The sequence below is a fragment of the Thermobia domestica genome, chromosome 12 (genome assembly GCF_964235325.1).
Source record: "Thermobia domestica chromosome 12, izTheDome1.hap1.1, whole genome shotgun sequence".
NCBI classification, from domain to species: domain Eukaryota; kingdom Metazoa; phylum Arthropoda; class Insecta; order Zygentoma; family Lepismatidae; genus Thermobia; species Thermobia domestica.
The window spans coordinates 185247845-185272464 of record NC_137465.1 but is presented as its reverse complement, the minus strand read 5'-3'; the positions used below and the strand labels follow the sequence as shown (position 1 = coordinate 185272464).

Here is a 24620-nt window from a genome sequence, read left to right as displayed (position 1 = left end):
AAGTGGTAAAAATTTTCTACCACTTCCAGTTTCAATATTAATTGAGACAGTATCATGACATACAAACCAAAGTTTTTCACGTGGTGTACACGTTAGATTGCTACTTGTTTCTTAAGTTATTACACTAAATGTAGGGAACGTAGGATTAAATTTCATTGGTGATTTCTCCTTATCCTGTAAGCTACATTAAAAACTAATCTTACCACATTCTAAGCATAATTTTGTTGTTTGTTTGTTTCTACATACATTATTTCACATTTGTCTAAAAAGAACTTAATTTAGAAATAATATGGAAACTCGTGTATTTTTTTTTTGTAAAAATTGTTATTTAGAAAAAAAAACTTGATGTTTTTTGCTACTTTCAACTCTATTTGTACGTAGCTCGTTAAGGAAAACTAGCAAACCCACGTCATGCGCAAGCGAAGGATACTATTGCTATCTGAATTATTGAATATGATACAAAATTAAAAATATTTATGGCTAGCAAAGCAGTTTTAATAAAACATTAATAATATTTTTAATTAAGAATTTCTCGACAATTACTCGAATTTAAGACGTCCTCGAATCTAAGACGCACCCCGATTTCCCTGGGTTAAATTATGGAAAATAGTAATATATTTCGTTTTTACTATTACTAAAGCGCTCTTTGATATTGGTCATTTTCGTTGATTTTTATATATCCCTCTCTCCTCCCCATGTTGTGGGGCACGGCATGATAAAGATTGTCCCAGGCCCGAATGTCATGTATGTTGAAAGTTTGATCGAGATCGATCGGGTGGTTCAAGAGTTATTAAGTTTTATTCATTTTTATATATTTACTCTCCTTCCCTAGCTTCCCGTAAGTTCTACCATCAAAATGAAATAATAATTAAAAAAAAAAAAAAAAACTTCCCAGGTTCGAACTTCATCTATGTTGAAAATTTGATTGAGATCGATCGGGTGGTTCAAGAGATCGGGTGGTTAACTCACGAATATGGTCACTTTTATTATTATATTTATTGATTTTTGTATCTCCCCGTCCTTCTCATCCCCTACGTTGTTCTGTCAAAGTGGAACGGTAAAATCCATCCCAAGTACGAAAGTCATCTATGTTGAAAATTTGATCGAGATTCGTAGTTTGGTTCAAGAGCTATTAAGTTTTAATTATTTTTAATATTTCCCCTCCTCCCCCATCCCCTAAGTTCTACCGTCAAAGTGGATACCTATAAACATTCCAGGCCAGAACTGCATCTATGTCAAAAATTTGATCGAGATCGCTAGGGTGGTTCAAGAGATTAAGAGTCACAAACATATTGGGTTGGCAACTAAGTTCCCGCCGTTTTTAGTGTCAGGCACCCATGCTTCACACTTCTGAACTTTGTCCATCGAGTGAAGATGCTTCTCTACAGTAGTGTGGGAGCAATCCATTGTCTCTGCCACAGTTCCCTTGTTGTTTGACGCGGATTTTCATACAAAAGATGGTTCATCGCTCTTCATCGAACTCAACTGGACGGCCAGAACGAGGGCATCTTTGAGGTCAAAATTTCATTTTTTGAACTTTGCATACCAATCACGGGCGTTACTTTCAGCTATAGCACACACTCCATACACAGCACAAATGTTGCGAGTACCTTCTGCGGCCTTAGAACCTTTATTAAAGGCACGTGATTGGTATGCCAAAGTTCAAAAAATGAAATTTTGACCTCAAAGATGCCCTCGTTCTGGCCGTCCAGTTGCGAGTTCGATGAAGAGCGATAACTTAAACAAACAACAAGGGAGTGGCGAGACAATGCATTCTCCCACACTACTGTAGAGAACATCTTCGTCGATGTACAAAGTTCAGAAGTGTGAAGCATGGTAACAGACATTAAAAACGGCGGGAACTTAGTTGCCAACCCAATAGTTACTTTTAATTGGATCTGAAGTTCTTTGTTCACATACACCGCTATTAATATATAGAGATCTCATTTCACAATAAAAGCATTTCTGTACTAAGAAATTATGCATGTGAAACGAACTCAAGTTAGCACACTTTTCTCCCCGGAAATAGAAGTTACTCCGGTCTTAACAGTTCTTGCTACAGAAATGCTTCGTTGAGACCGCGGTGGCTCAGTGGTAGTGTATTCACCTCTCGTGAATGGGGTCCTTGGTTAGAACCCAGCTCGCGCCAAATAAACTTTGTGGTGGACAAACACCGTGTAAGTGGGTTTTCTCGGGATCCTCCCATTTCCTCCCACTTTCTTCATTTCATTCATTTCTCATCGTCAGTGTATTCTTTAGCCTAGCATAGCATAACAATGGGTCGTAACGATTTAATTTCATTTTCAGAAATACTTCGTATTATCTATCAGTTATACCTATCGTGCAGCTAGAATCAATAAAAGTAGCATTTTCATTTTGTAAAGAGAAATAAGGGAGTTAGCTTTTTTTAATATATTAAAAATAATTAGAATCTGAAATTTTTAGTTTATTATTATAATTTTCACTTATTGGTCCTAGAGTACAATCTATCAACCATGAAACACGTAATAATTTAATATTCATTTAATTTTAAGTTTAATTTCACGAGGAATACAGAGTTAGGTCAATATTATCACCTAAACCAAGATCCTGGATTGTATAGCGAACAAGTCCAACAGATTTTATATGTTGATGAGCTCTCCAGAAAGTCGCTAAGTGTCTTGGATTAGCCAAGAAAATACCTCTCATTATACAAAAATCTGCAAGATCTTGAGAAATTTGTCGTTTAGAAAGCTTAAGCAAAAAATCTTCCTCATCGTCAATAATACTGAAAAACACAATGTCACGCAATACCACAGCACTTTCCAGAAACATTTCAACGCACTGAGAGCTTATATAATCGCCTAATGTCACATGCTTAAGGTTTAACATTGGTATAGGTTTAACTTCACTATCTTCCCACAATACAGAACCTGACCATATGTATAGGTATTCCAAATTTGGGCATCGTCTCAAGAAAAGTGGCAGGAAAATTTCTCCGACAGCTTGTGGGAATATCAGCTCTAATTGACTAAGATTTGCACCACAAAACACAAAACTATTATTGAAAGCTACAGAAGAAGCAAAATCAGGATGATGAAAAGTAAGACATAGGTACTTAATAGACTTAAAAGAACTTCGAGCTACTTCTAACTTATTTTCAGTTGTGTCGCCTATGGATACAGACTGCAAATTAAATTTTGAGTATTCTCTTCCAGTTTCATGATGTAGGTACAAATCATCAAGTAGATCATCTATTTCTGTACCCATGTCTTCCAAATTTTCTACAAAATTCATTAAAGTGATTAAGCCTTGCACTGTGACGTAAGTACCTTGAAGTGTAATAATTCGTAAAGTTTTACATATTTTCGTCTTATAAATAGCAAAGTTGCAGATATGGTTGGCATTATTGCAAGGTTTTGATACACTTCTTGTCTTTGGTGGCGAAAAGAACGTTAGATCCTGAGCCAGATTTTTTGGTAACACTTCTGAAGAATTGTCATTTCGACATTCAATACTCTGCGTTAGTAAATAGATACCTTTATCGGTGACAGATGAAAATGAAACATCCAAACCTCGAAGTTGATGGCAATGCTGCGCAATTTCTTGCAGCATGGTGTCTGTACACAACGATGGTAGACCTAGTTGAGTGATGTTACTGTTTTTTACAAGGAGAGTGCTAAACAACGATTCAATTCGCTGATTTCCAGGTTCATTATACGTAGTCAAGTAAGGAAACTGCAAAACTTTAAATTCATTCCCTTCTTCAGTAAGATATTGGAGAAACTCCTCTAAATAGCAGCTAGAGAAATAATATTTGTATCCGCATGTCAAATAATTCATTTCAGGCGTCAGAAGTGATTTTACTAACCAAAGTGTAAGCGGATATATATCATCATTTTGTTCAGGCGGTTGAACTTTGTGTATCGATGATAAACCATTTTTTAATATCTCAAATGAAAGTATAGATGGCAGGTGGCAGAAATATTTCTTTAGCTCGTTGATGTGGTGATTACAGTTATACTCGTAAGAGCAATTTAGCCAGGATTTATTGATTTGGTTAACCAGCTGACGACCCAAAATTGACTGGAGACGTTCTGGTTCACGTAGTCGTAGCATTTTGAAAACTTTCAGAATCTCTTGTTGCTGTGAAATGAAAAAAATAAATGGATATTTTCAGTTTACATGATAGTAAAGTAAATAAATTAATTTATTTTTCTTACACCAATTTCATTATTAATTCTTATTTTATCACAGTATGCGAATGATCTCCATCTTCTTTGTTAATGTTCTGCATTCGACAAGTGTAATAAAATTATATGACGTCAAAAGACATTTACAGAGGAATTGTTCAAGAATGAACTGGGATTCTAGTGATATGAGTTTATTAGTTGGTTATAGTAATATGAGTATATTGATTTTAGTGATATGAGTTTTTTAAGTCTAGTTCAATGTTTCTTACTTTGTGAAAAATGAAATTTCATCTTTACAATTTCAATATTTAATATTAACATTAAATTGGGGTAATACTAAATTTATATATCCAAACTTGAAGAGGAAATCAGTAAAATCACAGAAGTAAAATCCCAAATCATTTCAAAGAAAAAAGAAATATAATTTGCCATTTAAATCAGACATTGACAATAAAGCAAAAATGATGCAGACATTGAACGTATTTGGTTAAGAACTTACATTACCTTAAAAAATAATTAATATGACATTTCATTATATATATTTTTATGTATTTTGATAAAATAAATAAATAAATAAATATGGAATTTTCCTTTTTAAAATTTCGAAAACCAGTGCTCACTAATGTTAAGACCTTCTTTTGTTTTCTGGATTCAAAACATCTGAAAAGCTTCGAACTCGTCAACTAAGTCGCCTAGTATATATATATATATATATATATATATATATATATATATATATATATATATATATATATATATATATATATATATATATATAGCCGGATCCAGGATTGTCTGAGGGGGATGCACCAATGCACCAATAACTACCAAACTAACCAATCACACTGAAACTCTTCAAAGTGACATCTGACAATATTCTTTACCCATAGCAACACTGATGCATAGAACGAAGAAAAGTATTTTAAAGGGTCGCAAGTAATATGCAGGAAAAGAATTATTTTCTCTCTGGCTTTTATTTTCTTCAATACTTGACAAATGTTATATTGTTTCGCTTGATGAATCCTTTTCCTTCAACCGTCACAAAATCGACTTAAACTATTGCTTGTGCAAAGCTCTGCTTTCTCTTAAGCCTTAAACGGAAAAAATAACGCCAGAAAATTTCGGAAAATGTTTCTATTTTCACTGCTAGCTTCACATTTTAAATAGTGTATATTTACAACGGAGGTGCACGTGCACCGGTGCACCATCTAAATCTGTCCCTGTATATATATATATATGTCCACTCCCGCCACTGATTTAAACATATTATATATGTGATAATATGTTTAAATCAGTGATTGCTAAACTGTAGATCAAAAGCAACTAGTAGCTCACGGGGACATTTTCGGTAGATCGCGTTAACACTTCGGTTGGCTAACCTTGATCAGTAGCAATAGGCAATAAACAAATGTAAGATATTTTTTTTAAAAGGTAGTTCTTTTGGTTAGTAGTTCACAGTAGGATTTGAAAACGGTGCGGTACCTCAGAAGTTTCATAAGTTTGGTGACCACTGGTTTAAATTTTCAGTGATCTGAATTTTTATACCTTTTTATATAAAATTTTGTAGTTGAAATTGTTTCTTCTTCATTTTCCTATCTTTTGCTGTTTGTAAAACATTATTTTCCTTTAGTTGCAAATTCAATGCGATCATTGGTCTATCCTCCCCTCCTCTGCCTCACAGTCTTAGGCACTTTTTCACGTATTATATCCAACTAGGAGACCCATTGGCAGACGTGTGGATTATATGCACTGGATGATATGAATAAACGAACGGTCAAAAGATGGTGCAAAGGCCACATAAGAGTGCACGACCAACACCGTGGTGACCGACTACGACTGGTAGGGATATCTTTGACATATCCTTACGTACGGTCCTCGAGTCCAGCAACTTCTACCTATTCGCCCACCATGACAACCCAGATGAGTTACGGATGCTAGCGATATCCTGGTTCCAGTCCGTGGCAGAAGAATACTTGTGACTCGTTCCGACAAATGCCTCAACAGGGATGATGCAAAGTAAGTTATGTATGACTAACTCCACAGTAATGAAATATTTTCTTCTGGCGTTCGTCTTTCATTTTACATCCATCGGAACTTACCTTCTGAATGCGCCTTGTACTAGAAAATTAACACAGATTTGATTCCTGTATTATCTTGAGATAAAGTGAAAGAAAGGGGAGAAGTTGATGAGGAGCTTTAAGTACAAGACTCTTCTCAAATTAAAAGGGAATATAGCATTATTTTTAATTAGATTTCTGGGCTTTCCACATCTATGGTCATGTTAGCCAATCTCGTATGAGGAATGACGTCTCTCGGCGATCATAGTATCCGAGGAAACAGGAGGAAGGAAGCGGCCTGGGACCTGTTTGTTCGCTACCATTCAGGCAGTTACCTGGTGTGAATGAGGAAAATCTCTCTCAAGGTGGATGGCCTGAAAAAGTTTTACACTTTTTCGAAAGAGTGTCCTCACCGGGAATCGAACCGGTAACTAGCATTATTTTTAAACATAACATGTAGCTAAGTCATAATATTTGCTTATAGGGTCTACTTTGCTCGTGCAAGAGTTTTACCATTTTTTTCCACTAACAAAGTTTTGTTTGTTGCTAATTTATTTCTCACTTGTAACTTTAGCTCATTAAACTTCATTCAAGGAAGTTCTGTAGAGACCGAAGTAACTGATAGCCTGATGGTACTGTGCTGGACACATGTACGGTGTGTGCTTTAAAATCTCCGAACCAAGTTCTCCCATTTTCTGTCGGGTCGGTTAAAGAATTGCGAATTGCTCATTATTGCTCACTAGTGCTCATTATGAACAGTATAGGTCTGAGTCTACCGTTCTGTTCGGCGGCAGCAGATGCACGATGGCTTTCCAATCCCACCAAGCACACAGCGTAAACTTCTTGGGGGTCCGTCTTAATTTTTCCATAGACTGTGGAGCTTCTGCTCGCTTCGACCACGACATTTTTCGCATATTGCTGTCGTAGATTATCCACTTCTAATCACTCGTTATCAACCGCTTAAAAACGGCTCGAGTTCGTTACTTTTTAGTATAGATTCGCAGATAGAAATTCGAGCGAGTAAATGTTTTTGAATGAGATCATTTGCACCCAAACGTAAAGCTTTGTTTTGTAACCACATTTCTCCAAATGTTTTAACATTGCTTGATGACGGATTGTCATATGACTGCTTACATGCCAGTCTTACTCGACTTTTGCTGGAGTACCGTCCATTTTTGCTGTAGTTGGTCTCCAACTGTAATAAACATCTTAAATATCAAAATTTGCAAAACGAAACTGATTCAACCATATTTTGACTGTTTCTTTTGGCGAAGTATCTTCTCCATGCACAGTATAAATTTTTTCACAGGTCTATGCAGCATTTGTGCCTATATCGAAATAAAATTGTAACATGTAGTTCAGTTTTGCAGAAGTTTACACATCTTCACGGCAGAATACCTTATTCCTGATTATAAGAATCCCACTACTTTTTGCTTATCTATTGGATTCAATTGTCATCTGTCAAATAGCATTAGGAAGGCTATTCATATACCCTAAAATTTGGGACACTAACGCCATCTCGTGTGCGAAAGGATCACTATTTATAAGACTACCTGATAGTTGACAATCCAAAATATAGATGGGACTCAAAAGATGGCGCATGGGCTAGATGAATCAAATAAGGCTGTGACGCAATGTTGCTACGTTATGAAGAGGTGTGGCTGAAATGACGTACTACATAGGGAACAGGTGACAGACATATCTCATTCTTTGGCAACATTGCGGTTCTCTCATTTGCTAATAATGTTTAAAGTAGAGATGCAAGGGCTCTGAAAAAAAACGGCTTTTTTGAAAAAAAAACGTTTTTTCCGCTTCGGTTTTTTGCTTGGGAAATTTTGGGCTTTTTTGAAAATTTTGCTTTAAACTGATAAAGCAGACTTTGTTTCGCTGCTCTACAACAACAAAAAACTCATTTAATTAGTGTTTGATGCAGATAATAATATGAAACCTCGAGAATAAGCCCTTCGGGCTCGAAAATAAAGCATACATTTCAGAAAGATATTTTTAAAATTCTTAACATATTTACATTATGAATTCCAAAGGATTAACCAATATATATAATAATATTTTAACCTCTTATATACAATAAGTACTTTAAAAATGATACACAAATAACTAGCGAAATTGTATGTAGTATTTTTACTTAAAAATATCACACACCCTCTTTTTGAAGCAAAATAAAGAAAAATATGAGAGAAATATCCACATCAAGAGGCTCGTTTCGGGTGGTTCCGTACATTCTTGAAAGCTTTCAGTTAAGTTTGAACTTTCATATACATTGTATGAACATTTCGAACAAATTTTTCACTGATTGATCACATACGTAATAATCTGTTACCACCTATCATGTGCTTCGGATCTGCAAAATCGGTAAAGCTCCAAATTCTGTAATGCACTGACTATTCCTTAAGCTTGTTCAGAATAGGGAAAGTATCGAATTTTCTGTTGATGGATCATCGTACGTAATAGACGGTTCATCTGAGCGTATGGTTTCCTAGGCTGTAGAATACATAACCACTATCACTGTTTACCCAGTCCTGAAGATTTCTGAATTTTAAACAAGAAAATTCAACATATCGTTACGAAACTTTTTTCTTAATACAGAAAAGAAAAACTATGGAATACATTTAAAAAGAGTGGAAAATCAATCACTGTTCCAATTCACAAGAAAGACTACAAAACTGATTGTAATAATTATTGAGGAATTTCTCTTAACATTCTATTAATAAGATTGAGCCCATACAGATGAAATTATTGGAAATTATCAGTGTGGATTTAGTCGAAATCGACCAAATATTTACCATTCGACAAATACTCGAAAAGAAATGGGAATATATTACCCAGTAAATCAACTGTTTATTGATTTTAGAAAGTCTTACAACTCAGTTAGGAGGGAAATATTGTACAACATTCTTACAGAATTTGGAATACCAAAAAACTAGATTTATTAAGTGTTTAAATGAATCCCAGAGAATGCGAGCTTCCACGTCGAGATTAGCCTGAAACAAGGATATGCGTTATCGCCGTTATTATTCAGCTTTGTTCCGGAGTACGCTATAAGAAAAATCAAAGATAGGAACTAGGGCCTAGAGTTGAATGGTATTCACCAGGTTATGGTGTATGCTGATGATGTAAATCTGATAGGAGAACAATCGAAAGAAATGCAGAGGCCTTATTAAACGCTTGCAGGGACATGAGTAAATGCAGAGAAATCTAAATACAAGGAAGTTCACAAGGATCGTAATACGGCAAATTATGAATGTGTTAAAATATCAATTAATACTTTCGACACAGTGGATACTTTCAAATATCTTGGATCAACATTACCAGACCAAAATCATACCCACAAAGAAATTAAACGTCGACTGAAATCAGGAAATTCTTGTTATTATTCAGTTCAAAATATTTTGTCGTCGCGAATTCTGTCAAGGAATTTAAAGCTTAAAATATATAAAATTATAATCATGCCTGTTATGCTTTATGGTTGTGAAACATGGTCGCTTACGCTGAAGGAAGAACGCAGACTGAAATTATTTGAGAATAAAATTCTGAGACGAATATTTGGACCCAAGAGGAACGGGAATGGGGAATGGCGGAAAGTTCATAAGGAGGAACTACTAATTTATACGGTTTACCAAACATCGTTAGAGTCATCATGTCTAGGAGGCTCAGGTGAGCAGGTCATGTAGCCAGAATGGCAGAAAGTAGGAACACTTTCAAAGTTTTAACTGGAAATCCAATCGGGAAACGTCCATTAGGAAAACCTAGGCCCAGATGGGAGGACAATATTAAGATGGATCTAGCAGAAATAGGAATACAGAGAAGAAACTGGATTGAATTTGATAAGGACAGAAGTCACTGGGGAGCTTTTGTGGCCATAGAGAAATAGAGAGAGAGAGGGAATATATTTAAGTTAAGCACAACTGCACAACAAACATAAGTGAATGGTTGGCTTTTGCGCTTCTATCGTGAAGTCCGGGATTCAACCCCGCATTCGACCATTTTGACAAAAGTTTTTCTTAATTCCATCTGTGAATGTAGAGATAGTGCGTGTACTGTGAGTCCTGGCCGACTTCCTTTCTAATCGTTTTTAAATCTTTGTTATTATTAATTACCGGCAGTGATGGATTTGCGAAGAGGGTTAGCGTGGGGATGTCTTTCGGATTGAAGCCTCTACCCCGAAATTACGGAATTTCTAAAACAAACTAAATATTAGTTTTGCCTTTACTCAGGGGCGTAAATAAGGGCTCCGCAGACCCCGCATTGCGGAGGGCCTCAAGCCATCGGGGAGCCAAAATTGTGAAGTAGGACGTAGAGAAGGGGCCCCATTCAATGCTGTCTGCAGGAGGGCCCCCAAGCCTTTAGTTACGCCACTGCTTTACTCATAAACTTCAAGCTGTCCTCAAATAAAAAATTAGGAATTTTTTAGAAAAACTAACCATTAATAAGAAAAGCCCTTCCCAAAATACTTTCCTAAATCCACCACTGATCATCAGTATAAAATGGTCTTCAAGGTTGTATCTGGAAGATTATAGCTAAATATGCAAACGAAACGAAATATTTATTATGCCTGTACTCATAAACTTAAGCTCCTCTTAAATAAAAGTTAGGAATTTTTAGAAAAAAAAAAACAAACATTATTCAGAAAAAACCCTCCCAAATATTTTTCTAAATCCGATACTGATTATTTCTATCAAATGGTTTCAAGGTTGTGTAGGGAAGATTATTGTTAATTCATTGCACAGCTACAGTATAATGGAAATGTGGAAGTACGCTCGAACAGATATATTGAAAACCGTACGCTCTGATGGATATATTGAAAAACATAAGTTTAATTATGTGCTAGAAGCTAGAGTACTAAGCTTTAAGAAGTGAAACATGGATGACTAAAAAGAACTGATCTAGAGAAGAATAAAATGTCGATAATTCAGAAGTTAAAATAAAGTTAAATAGCGTCTACAATGTCCTCAAATACTTTGTACTTTATGTTTACTTTAATTCATAAACCATGCTTCAGCCATCATGATGGTGAATTCCAGAGCGAAATATGGCATTTAAGTCATGGAATCTTATTTAACTTTAGAGTATACTATAAGAAAGCTATTTAAACCGAAAAATCATGAAAATGAAAAAAGCCAAAATTTCCAAAATTCTCGTTTTTTTTTCCCCAAAAAAGCCGGCTTTTTATGTGCAAAAAAATCATCGATTCAAAAAAGCCGGCTTGTTTTTGCATCTCTAGTTTAAAGGGAACTCTGAGCACAGCCTTTAAGCACCACGAACGTTATCCCTTAGCATAATAAATTTTAAAGATGTATTATTATAAAATATTATTGGTTGTCTTCAATTATTAAAAGCAAACTAGGCTGTAATTTATTCTATTAATACAATTTATTTATTTATACATACTTCTGGACATTAATGCCATCCATGGCCTTAAGCCTGTCACGTATGAGGGATGACCTTCCTTATCGAACACACTATCCGGGATAAGATGAAGGAAGGTAGCGGATTGGAACTTGAATACCAGGTATTATCTCGGCATTTACCTAGTGTAAATAATTATAAACCCAGAAAATCCTCCTCAGGATGGCTGACCTTAAAAAGTTGTTAAACTTTATCGGTCGAGTGTCACCATCTGAAATCGAACTCAAGACCGCTTGCACCAAAGGTGAGAAAATTAGCGACCACACTACGCGGGGCCACATTCTGTTAATACCAATACTGAATTAATCCAACTTGCAATTAATACTATTGGACAATTTTTTTTTTTGAAAACAAGATATAGTCGAGTCAAAATACGGTTTGACCTGGGCAAAATTGCAACCTTTAGTTTTACACTTGTATTTTGTTTAGGTACTTCACCTGATGAAACTATCCAAAATCCGACAAAATCGGACCAAGGGAACACCCCCAAAAACGGTTTTCAAAATGGCGGACCATGGTTTTTCGAAAAAATCATAGACCTTTACGTTGGTGTCTCTAGTAGCCCTCTTAATTGAGACAGAGACATGAATGATACGTCGTTGGAACGCTCATAGACGACAAATTCTAATGAAGTGACTTTTGTACCCATCATGCCCAACCCGTAAAAGAAGAAGAAAGTAGATTTTTTGTTTTTTTAATTGATATTTCTTGGGCCCTGGCAACACTGTACGTCCTCATACTCAGGCAGAAAAATTCTCACGCGTAGACCAGACATTGGTAACAATAATATAAAAAATGAAGGACGTAGGTTCAACAGTAAAGGAGATAAAAATTCGGAACCGTGGACCAAGGAGGGTTACTCTGTATATTTTTTTTATTGTAGTCTAACTTCTGTTTCTTAGATCTAGCATCCTCCCTAATTGTCACAAAGACATGAAGCATACCGCATTGGAAAGCTTATGGAACCCCCTTGCCAAAAACCTCTATCGTTTGTGCCCCCTGTCCCCAACCTATAGAAAAGAAACCTTGAAAAACATTGGGAAAATCTACACTTTTATCTTTCTTGGGCTCTGGCAACCCTGATAATCGTTCTATGCATGAAAAAATCTTGTTTTTTCCTTTAAATCAAAAGTCGCTTTAATATAAGTACTATACATAAAAAAATATTCTTAAGCAAAAGAATGGGAATAACGAAAGACTTTGGGAGGCATATTACACATCTACATCGTCATTGCCTATGCTAACACTGTCCTCACAATATTCATTTAAACAGTTAAAACATTCAGTTTCTTGGCACACACCACAAGCAATTGCAAATAGAAGGTCATACCATAATACAGTGTACAAGACAATTTGTTTCATAGAAACATAACACCTATATATAAAGCAAAAATATTCTAAAGCAAAAGAATGGGAAGACGAAAGACTTTGGGAGGCAAATTACACATCTACATCGTCATCGCCTACGCTAACACTGTCCTCACCATATTCATTTAAACAGTTAAAACATTCAGTTTCTTGGCACACACCACAAGCAGTAGCACAAGTAAGGCCATGCTTTCTGTAAGTACAATACGTTCTTGTACACCCGGTAGCACAGTTGCAATGAACAATGGTGAGCAAATTCCATACCCATCAAACACGATGGTTGATGTGTCATATTTTCGAACCGTATACTCAGCAAATGATGCAGCAATATTGTCGTACGAACTGCCTTTACACCATGGTAGTCTATGTAACAGAGATCCTTTGTCTAAGACATACAGAATATTGTCTGGCTCCGTTTCCTCAAACTGTGCGGTCTGCAGCTTGCTGAACTCTAGTATCGCATGGGCCAGTGAGGCTGCCTTACGCATCATGCTGGGTGACTCAAATAAAGCTGGTGGGTAGGCACATAATTCATGCGCTAAGGTCTCCTCTAAAGATGTGCTGCCTGCATTAGCGACAACTAACAGTCTTTGAAACAAAAGATTCGAATCGACGGAGATATCGTTGCTGATTTTAACACTACTCGGGGATGCTAGAGTTTTGACTTTACCTGCACGTTTCCACTTCACAGTGAACAGGTCTTTGCCAGATAGTTTCTTCGCAAGCTCTTCTCCAACTGAAAATAAATTATGGACGTTGACCGAGGAATCCGCTGTGACGTCAGTGGCAATGTTTCTCAACGATTTGTCTCCGTCAAATGGTGAGATGGGCTGCAGTCGTGCAAGAATGCGACGTGTGTCACTGATATCACGTGACATTCTTGACGTTTCGGCTTCTTTATGTTGTTCGCTAGTGACATATGCTGTGTGAGTAGGAGTTTGCATCACCAGATTGTATTCGGAGCATGCTGGCATTGAGAGCACCCACAAAGATCGTTGCATCTCCGACATTCCACTCCCATGGGTTAGACCTCCAGTGGATTTTTGCGATCTCATCAGAACCTGCTCTTTGACTAGATCAGAGGACAAACCAGCCCAATTACTGTTGCTTCTTCTAATAATTCCGAATCCATTTTGAAAGCTTTTGTGAACTGTTGGATTAACCGATGGCAGCGTTAACATTGTTTGCAGGTACAAGCACGTCGACTTCAAATAAATGAAGTGTCCTGCTGCAGCGAATATGGGAATGCACTCTGCTATAGCATCAAGGTGATCCTCCCAGCTTCCTGTTCGGTCTGCTGCCACAAGTTTCCTTGCTGTAGTCAACATGCGCTGGTATGCAAGCCACAACTGACTTGTTTTTGATGTCTTTAATAAGTTCTGATTTTCGTTCTTCTATTTTTTCTCGGGCTTCTTCAAGAAGAGGTAAAGAACTAGCTCCAGTTACACTAATCTCACCCGCCATCAGACTCTGGTAGAGAGAGTAAGCATCGTTGATAGTTGTGTGTGTTCCGTTATCGGTCTCCAGAAAAACATTCTCCACAAGCAATGCACTTAATGCGAGGTCAACCATCATGTGCGCACGGAAGGCTCTTGCTACGGACTTGCCACTTAACATATGTACAACCGAATTTTTCTCATAAACCTCATGCAAGATTTCACGTAGGCCTGAACCATCCATCAGGGAACCAATTACTCCTAGAAGGTTCATCAGAGTATGAAATGAGCTCAACAGGAGAACCGTGTCCTTAATACTGGTGTTATGTGCTCTGTTATGCAGGATACGTGAAGCTTCCAAAACAGTGGTTGGTCTAAGGTGATGATTGGTGTGACTTTATACTTCCTCGCAAGATTATTCAGGTACACTAAAGTGGAATAGATGCATGATATATCAGATGGATGGAGGTCAATAATCGGTAAGCAGAGAACAGTGGATTTCCCTGGATGATGAAGAGATAGATCTGCGTGAATGGCCTGCATCATTCCTGACCACTTTGGTGTGCGTGACGGAAAGTGCCAGGAAAGTTTCCACAAAATATCCAGGGAGCTTTCGTTCGATGATGGTGCTGTTGCCAGTTCACAGTTGACCTTTTCAAGAATAGTCCTGGCTTCACTGTATGCATGAATGGGAACACTGGCAAGGGACTTCACATCAGCATCAGAGACGGGCTTCCGAAGAATGGTTAGACTGGTAGTAGTGGATGGAGTAATGGCCGCCAATATTTCCATACCATGGAATGGGCCTAAACCACTCAGCATTTGGAGATTATGGTCTACATTATCCGCTGCAAAGAGGAGAATCTGGTCTGCTGACATTTCGATCACACAATTACCAAATTTACTTGCAGCAGCGTTCAAACCGCTGCACTTCCGCTATGAAGAGCAAAAATCCCAGGTGATGCAGCGTGTCAATCAGGTGTTTCGATCGATAGTGGTGGTGCAGCTGCACACCAATACCTAACTGCAGAGGAGCTAATATGGCTCTTCGTCTGGCTGCTTGCATCAAACACTGGCCAATCGATGCTATTTTGGTTTCATTGTCCTTTCCGGCAAAAAGTGTGGCATCGAATAGTTTAAGGCTAGGTGGAATGTACTGAAGGGATTCCTGAATGGTCAAGTCGCTGGGTGAAGGACATGTATCACTTCCAGCTTGTAGTTTGGATTTTATGTCGCTTTTGATCAGTCGAGCTACGGTTTCTATTATTCTATTTTTTCCTTTTCTTCAGCATACTCTCGTGGTAAATCACGATATGCCCGTGATGTGATTGGCAGTTTCTCGAATGTGACTGGCAGTTTCTCGAAGTGTAACGAAGTCGTTTTTTCCACTGTCACTAGAAATTATAATTTTTTCACCGAAGTACTCCATTACTTGACGCTTCATGTGCCGTCTGTCATATGCAATGTGATCAGTCCCTTCAAGAAATGTGCCCATTTTTGTAACAAGTTCTCCCACAGTTAGTTGCTCACCATCGTGCTCTTCCAAATAACTACAGATGCACTAAAATGCTCGGATTCTCTCATCATTTGTAGGTCGGCCAGCCCGGAACTTTTTGACGGTGACTGATTACACTAGTTAACAAATTTAAACTTTTTGTTTGTTGCATGAGAAAAATCACCTGATCTTAAAGGAACTTTTTGCGCTGAATTCGAATATGCACTCGGTTTCTCTCCATCACGTACAGTTTTTCCGTAACGGAGGGATTTTCGGGAAATTCCCTCAAAAATTTCCCTTTTTCAGATATTTTATTCCCCTAGCTCCTGTCCCCTTACATATAGTAACATAGAAATTATACCTAAGTATACCTTGATTTATATTTAATAAACCCTAAAAGTTTCGTAAAAATCGCTTTGTTCTTTCTAGAGAAATAAATATATTTGTATGTATACTGTGTGCACTGTTTATTGCACCTGATAGTAATGCTTTCAGATCTCCTGAGTTGGGGTAAAAACGATTTGCTTTATTACTACAAACACATACATAAAAATGAATATTTACAATAGTCAACAACACACTTGTATTGCTCTCTGTAAATTAGAAACGTGTATAAAAATAGAATGTACTTCCAACGTATATTTTTTTTAAACGTACAGTATATGTATATCTTAATACATATATATACAATTCTCCAAGTTTTTTCGTTTTGTCCTGACCTAGTCCGTGATTTGCACCTGACAAAACAAGAGGCGGAACTTCTGGGATCAAGGCTCCAGCAGTGGAACTTATTGGATGCAGAAACGAACATATCAGTGTACAGGAAAAGGCATGTTCAATTTTCAAGCTATTTCTCAATGCAAGATAATGTGTGCGTATGTACGGATATAAATGGGTTGATGGCGGAGCTACGAATTCCTTACGTTCCAGAAGAATGGAGGTTATTTATCGACGCGTCAAAGGTCAGCCTTAAAGCTGTCTTTTTACATAATGGAAATAAAAAACCTTCTATACCACTTGCGCACTCAGTGAAAATTAAGGAATCCTATGACACCATGTCAACTTTGCTAAATCTTATAAATTACAAGGACCATTGTTGGCAAATATGTTGTGATCTCAAGGTAGTTGGTATTTTATTAGGACTGCAGTGCGGTTACACGAAGTACCAATGTTTTTTATGTTTATGGGATAGCCGAGCTGATGACAAACATTATGAAGTGAAGGAATGGGAACCTACAGTGAATTACGTACCTGGAGAATGCAACGTCAAATACGCTCCTTTGGTAGATCCTAATAAGATATTACTACCGCCACTTCATATCAAGTTAGGACTTATGAAAAACTTTGTCAAAGCCATGGACACATCTGGTGAAGGTTTCAAGTATTTGCGAGATAAGTTCCCTAACCTGAGTGATGCTAAGATTTCAGCGGGAGTGTTTATTGGTCCCCAAATTAGGAAATTAATGCTTGATGATAGCTTTGACAACAAGTTAAACAGTGCTGAGCTAGCTGCCTGGACAGCATTTAAGTGTGTTGTGCGCAACTTTCTGAGCAATAACAAAGCTGAGAGTTACACAGAAATCGTACAGGACATGATACAGAAATACAAAGAGTTGGGTTGTAGGATGTCTTTAAAAATCCACTTTTTGCACTCCCACCTCAGCTTCTTTCCTGCTAACCTAGGTGCTCTCAGCGACGAACAGGGGGAAAGATTCCACCAAGATATAATGGCAATGGAGAAAAGGTACCAGGGACGATGGGATCCTTGAATGATGGGGGACTATTGTTCGGGTCTTGTTAGAGAATGCAACATTTCTTACAAAAGAAGGAAGTAGTGTACGTTTTTGTAACCCAATGGAAGTTTCATATATTGTGATAGTTTTGATTGTTTTTTCATGACCTTTTGGTACATTTGTATTATTGTTTATTGTAAATTGTCACACTTGTAAATTATATTGTATTATATTTTATATATGTGTTTGTGGTAATAAAGCAAAACGTTTTACCTCAACTTAAGAGATCTGAAAGCATTACTATAAGGTGCAATAAACAGTACACACAGTATACATACAAACATATTTATTTCTCTAGAAAGAATAAAGCGATTATTACGAAACTTGGAGGTTTTGTTAAATATGAATCAAAGTATACTTAGGTATAATTTCTATGTTAGTATATGCAAGGGGACAAGATCTTGGGGTGTAAAATAAACGAAAAGGAAAATTTTTGAGGGATTTTCCCGAAAATCCCTCTGTTACGGGAAAATCGTACGTGATGGAGAAAAACCGAGTGCATATTCGAATTCAGCGCAAAATGTTCCTTTAAGAACAGGTATTTCCTTTTATGTAACAAAACCTTTGTTAACTAGTGTTATCGGTGTAGTATTGTTGAGGAATTCCTTTACCCGTTCGAAAGTTGATACTACATGATCTGTGATAGACACAATCTACTGCATGAAGATCAGATGAGAAGTACTCAATTCGACCTCGGACAGTTTGTGACCAGGTATTGTTTCGTTCATAGCAACATTTTAAAATGCTGTGTGGCAATGCTTGTGTTTTCACTCGCACATTTTCTGATTTCAACACGTGACGGTCATCAAATGAGACAGGCGTTCTGCAAAACAGGCAGTCACTGTTGCTGTTGAAGGACCCATCCCACGAGCGAGTAATTCGTTTTTGAATCGGCGATGACGTTTTTCTTTTTAGGGCAATCGCAATATCTTTTTTATCAATGTAACGTTTGCGACAAGAGACATGAACCACCATACCTGCAGCGGCGAGAATGTTACTACCGCGAGCATTACTGGCATTGTTCACTCAAGCTCCCTTTTCTTGAAGCGTGATGAGGTTATCGTCAGGATCTAGGCTTCTGCAGATGATACACAAACGTGTAAGGGAATCAGCCATGGTTCTTCAGTGCCTAGGTTCATGCAAGACTATGATATGTAGAAAAGCTTATGGAACTCCCTTTTTGGGAGACCCGGGTTCGATTCCCGGCGGGAGCTCATGTGGTTCGGATTCCACGTTAATCAGTAGGCCCACGTCTCATATAGCCTCGCTGCTGAACGGGACGCTAAACTAAAATCAATCAATCAATCAATGTAACCCCCTTTCCAACGACGTATTGTTTGTACCCCATGTACCCAACAATTATCAGGGTTGCCAGAGGCCAAGAAAGGTAAAAGTGTAGATTTTCCCAACTTTTTCAAGGTTTCTTCTTCTTCTTTTTCTACAGGTTGGCCACAGGGGACACAAGCGATACGTCGTTGGCAAGGGGTACCATAAGCTTTCCAACGCGGTATGCTTCATGTCTTTGTGACAATTAGGGGGGATGCTAGATCTAAGAAACAGAAGTTAGACCACAATAAAAAATATACAGAGTAACCCTCCTTGGTCCACGGTTCCGAATTTTTATCTCCCTTACTGTTGAACCTACGTCCTTCATTTTTTTATATTATTGTTACCGATGTTTGGTCTACGCGTGGGAATTTTTCTGCCTGAGTATGAGGACGTACAGTGTTGCGAGGACCCAAGAAATATCAATTAAAAAAACAAAAAAATCTACTTTCTTCTTCTTTTACGGGTTGGGCATGATGGGTACAAAAGTCACTTCATTAGAATTTGTCGTCTATGAGCGTTCCAACGACGTATCATTCATGTCTCTGTCTCAATTAAGAGGGCTACTAGAGCCGCCAACGTAAAGGTCTACGATTTTTCCGAAAAACCATGGTCCGCCATTTTAAAACCGTTTTTGGGGGTGTTCCCGTGGTCCGATTTTGTCGGATTTTGAATGTTATTCAGTAGTAATTCCTGAATCGAAAACTGTTTTAAAAGCTTGTGTTGCAATTTTGCCCAGGTTGAGGATGAAATTGCTCTCGATTTCCTAGACTAATAAATCTGATTTCGAATGGGACAAGAATAAGAGGGACAATTGGTACCCATATGAAAAATGGTTGAGAAACACTAGCCTATAGAGTATAGTCGCAGAGAGTTTAATTTATTTCTAGTAATAGTATTTTTTCTACTTTATCTACATATTGTATATCTGCCTTCATATGTAGTAAGAAATTCTTAAGATATGAGCTAATTGACATAATGCTTATGAAGATATAAGTTCATTAATACAAAGAAAAAAACTAGTTGTGAAAATCCCTTATCATATATATAATTCTTTTATATATATATATATATATATATATATATATATATATATATATATATATATATATATATATATCAGAATATACGTATATAATTCTTTACCAAAAAATCTAATGAGTTATACTTGCATATACTTTTGAGTCAGATCATATATTTTTGTTATATACCGTATTTACTCGCGTAATTTTCGCACTTTCTTAGATGAAAAAAGTTGTTTTGAAACAAGGGTGCGTAAATTATGGGGGGGAAAAATAGCCACATCAGTGAACATCATCTAATTTTTTCCCCAGTCAAAATAACACGAAAATACCGGTACACATTTTCTTTGTAGCAAGAATTGACAACAAACAACTAATTCCAAATTTGTAGAAAAATAACATTAAAAAATTGATTAAGAAGTCGTGTGGTTTCTTATCTTAGAAATCACTGTCAAATCCTCGCGTGCGCAAATTACACGAGGAAAATAAAATATACAGAAAATGCCCTTCAAAATTGGGATGCGAAAATTATGCGAGGGCTAAAATTACGCGCGTATTTACGGTATATTTTTCTCACCTCTTGAAAACGATGATTCTTCTTTCTGTCCTTCAGTCTTGATTTCAGTTTCTATAGATTGGGTAAATTAATTTTATTATTCCATTTTATTATAACAATTACTTTTTAACAATATGTTTTAAAATATTATTTCCATTTTATTTCCTTTCTGATGAAACACGTTGAGTATGAATGTAACTCCCATAGACTCTGTGGCTATTGATCTGTGAATTTTGTCTTTTTTTCTCGTAAGAAGAACACCGTTGTGACATTTCCCATAAAAAGAAACTAATCTTGCTCAAGGGCACAAAATCACAGGGGAATGAAATATACTATATATACACTTTCTGATACAAAATATGAATCATTGCTGTATTTAACTATTTTACTATTATTAAGAAGTAAAAGTTATATTTAGAAGCTGGATAAATACATAAATCAATGTATATCGCATTGTATTCTAACGCTGGAGAAGATAACAACAGCCTTCCTATCAGAAATGTACGTAAGGGATGCATTCTGGGGATCTGTATCCCCGAAATCCTGATCTTACTGTAAATTTAGTCTAATTTTGCGGGTGATTTTTGCAAATTTTAATATAGTTCATCCCATATTGAATTTGGTTACCCCAGAAGCTTTGAACTCTTCCCCAAATAAAATCGAAATCTTCCTGCAATCTATTGGTATTAACAACATCGTGTTCGATAATTAATAGGTTATATGGTATAGCTCATAGTTAAAATATGTAAGAAAAAAAATGTTTGTTTTCGATTGGCCAAAACTGAAAATTGTCAACAAATGCTTGTCAGTGATTGGCCCGCCCCGAAACGCTACCCAGAATTCTTAAAGGACACTTTCACAAACTATATTTTTAAAAGGTGCCCCATAAACAACACAACTTTTGAAATGTCCGCGATTTCTGTTCTAGTAAGTTGGCAGCACTGAATGTTACACGATTTTCATTTGTTGTCTTTGTTGTTATAAGTCATGGAGCGCTGCATAGCGCAATGATCGTCATCTGTTTTCTATACTGGTAGAAATAGAGCGCTTCACGACGGACACTATGTGAAAACAGATGGCGATCATGCGCTATTCGGCGCTCCATGACTTATAACCACAAAGACAACAGATGAAAATCGTGTAACATTCAGTGTTGCCAACTTATTAGAACAGAAATCGCAGACATTTCAAAAGCTGTGTTCTTTATGGGACATCTTGTATTTGGCTTTCTTAACAGGTTTCCGATAACTAATTTGCAATACTTATTCAAGGTTGAAAAATGCTCCTCTCTTTGCTAGTAACGTATTAACTGGAATTAGCCAAATCCGAGCAACTTTCCAGTGTGAACGATTTAACACAAAATCACTCACTTTGTCCAGTTGTGCATACACTGTAAAAAATCGTTGTGTTATTTCAACGACATGCCTATGTGTTAACACGATTGTGTTAAAATATAACACAAACAAGTGCTTAGAACAACTCACTCTTCATTTGGAGTTGTGTGTCAAATGCCGGTAGTTGAAATGACACACAGCCTGTGTGTTAAATTAACACAAGTGTAGAATCTTCCGTATTGTTTTCTGCGTGATTGCCACATATATTGGGCATCTAATTTTATAAAGGCTTATGAACTGAAGCTACAGACAAACACAGTAGAAAGAAATACGTAAACAACTTTTCTAAGCGATTGTGTACTAGAAGCAACAAACGCATCAACTTTATTAGATGACAACTGTCGCCGATCATTTGAAAGCAAATATGGAAGAACTATAAAACAAAGTAAATGGACAGTCGTCATTTTGTTATAAAATTAGGTCTACATGGCGAGCAGATTTTATCTTATCCCGAACGGTTATCGTCGAATATACGCGGCTTAAAGGAGCACTCTGATTAGCCTAATTCAAAAGACCTCGACAATTTATTCCTCTACAAGCGACGCTTTTTTCATCGCCTCCGTGACCAAATCGGAAGAGCACGCGGCTAGTGATTGAAAGGTTGGTGGTTCTTGCCCCCCCTCCCGCCACTGGAGTACATTTTGTTTTACTTGTTTAAAGTGTTTTTTTAGACTCAGCATAATGTAAACACATTACACATATAGGCGGTTTAACATATTTTGGGGGAGTAATTTTGTGATTCATTAACGCTTACGGCACGGCTCAACACCGGTTGTGTGTTAAAGACGTAACACATCCCTTGTGTTAAACGCCAACACCGCGGGGTATGTGTTGAACTAACACCACATAGTGGTAGTTACGCTGGAACCACTGCCCTGTGTTAAAATTGAGTTGAATTAAGACAACCATTTTTTACTGTGTAAGTATGGGTATGAGCCGATCTAGGGAATTTTTATGTCATATCTGGCTTATACACAAATTTTACATAGGACACCAATAGAATCATCTGTTTTGCACCAAACAGTACAAAAGTTATCATTGAAACTGAAATGAAACACTGAAAGATTAGTATAAAACATGATAATAGAACTTATACAAGCGTTCCTGGTATGACCGAGAGCTCCAAATCCTGAAGTTTGCTTGGGCCTCCCAGAATGTAGATATTTTTGCTTTGGATATTTGAGAACGATATATACATACTTGAACACCCTCCAGAGTTACATGGAAATAGGTAATTCTGCATGCTTTAAACACTGCACGCACTTATAAACATGTTTTTCACTAAAATAATACTTTGAACTTCAGTAAACTTAGATACAGAGACGCCAGTAAACTTAGATACAGAGACGCAATACATGCTCATTATTATGATTTCCTTTGAGACGGCTGTAACTCCCTTTCGATATGATATCGGTACATTTCTAGACAGAGATCCTGCTGAAGAAAAAAAATGACTCCTCTCTCATCTCGAGAATTTTGTAAAATAGTCATGTAATCCCGTTCCGATCTTGCATCGTTTGGCCTAATCCTCATTTTGCCTAACCAATTATCTGACACTTTTATGACAGATAAAAGATAAGTGTTATGTCCGCCATTTTAGGCGAAATAAGGATACTCGTTTGGCCTAATCCTCGTTTTGCCTAAAATGGTGGACTATAAAAAAATCGTGGAGATAAAACTAGAGGGAAATTTTTCGAAAAAAAATTATTCCCTATTATGTGAAGAACTGAGAAATACAAATTAGTTTTCCCATAATTAATTTGTAATAGGACTATTTGCTTTCGGAAAAATGTTTCGACAATTGTACAGTTACTTTTCCGTTCCATTTTGAGAATATTAATGCCCCCACAGGGTGTATAGTGACTATATTTGAGATGAGAGAAACACAAAAAGTTACATCTGTTATTAATTTTGTTTAAAGGTGAGTGCCGTTCAAAAGTAACTTTTAGTTTGCAGTTAGTTTCCAAATATCTGATATTGTCAAATGGTACTGCTAATCGGTACGTTAAAGGAAATATAGTTCGTGTGTTTCTTCTTATGTAGGTGCAAAAGTTATTTTATTGTAAGTTTTGCTGATCTTTCAGACAATTTCATTCCAGTTTCAATGCTTTTTTGAAACTGTTAATCCATTATAAGAGATCCGATTGTAATTCTATTGTAATTACAATTCGTGTGAAATTTGTAACTGTTTCGAGCTAGATCTGACAAAAGATCCCTAAATTTGCTCATAACTTAACAATGGACAATTGTGATCGCAATGAGTGATCAGTGACAAATCGTTCCGCTGACAAATTGCTCTTTGGATAATTTCACAATTCAAACATCTCAATGTGTTACTGACAAAGAAAGGAAAAATATATTTCATTTCTTATTATTACTTTTGAAATTACAACTTTTGAGTTGAATTTCCACTCGTTTCACATACTACCGGGAATGTCCATAGCATAAGTCTCTGAGAAACACAATGAGATTGAAATCCGGGCTTCTCGGTGGTTGTTTCAGCAGGAAGAAGTTGAATGCTCCTCCAAACAGATGGTGGCCAACCGGGATCTGTTACGAGGGTGGTTGTCCTGCTGG

The 24620-nt window shown here is 36.8% G+C and overlaps 1 protein-coding gene across 1 annotated transcript; it reads right to left on the bottom strand.

Moving 5' to 3' along the window:
- Positions 1-2507: 2507 nt before the first annotated feature.
- Positions 2508-20747, bottom strand: LOC145665832 (uncharacterized). Its single transcript, XM_081732948.1, has 2 exons — positions 20671-20747; positions 2508-4125 (listed from the first exon to the last, which is right to left on the bottom strand). The coding sequence occupies exon 2, from the start codon at positions 4096-4098 to the stop codon at positions 2542-2544; it is 1557 nt and encodes a 518-aa protein (XP_081589074.1). The 5' UTR covers positions 4099-4125; positions 20671-20747; the 3' UTR covers positions 2508-2541.
- Positions 20748-24620: the final 3873 nt, after the last annotated feature.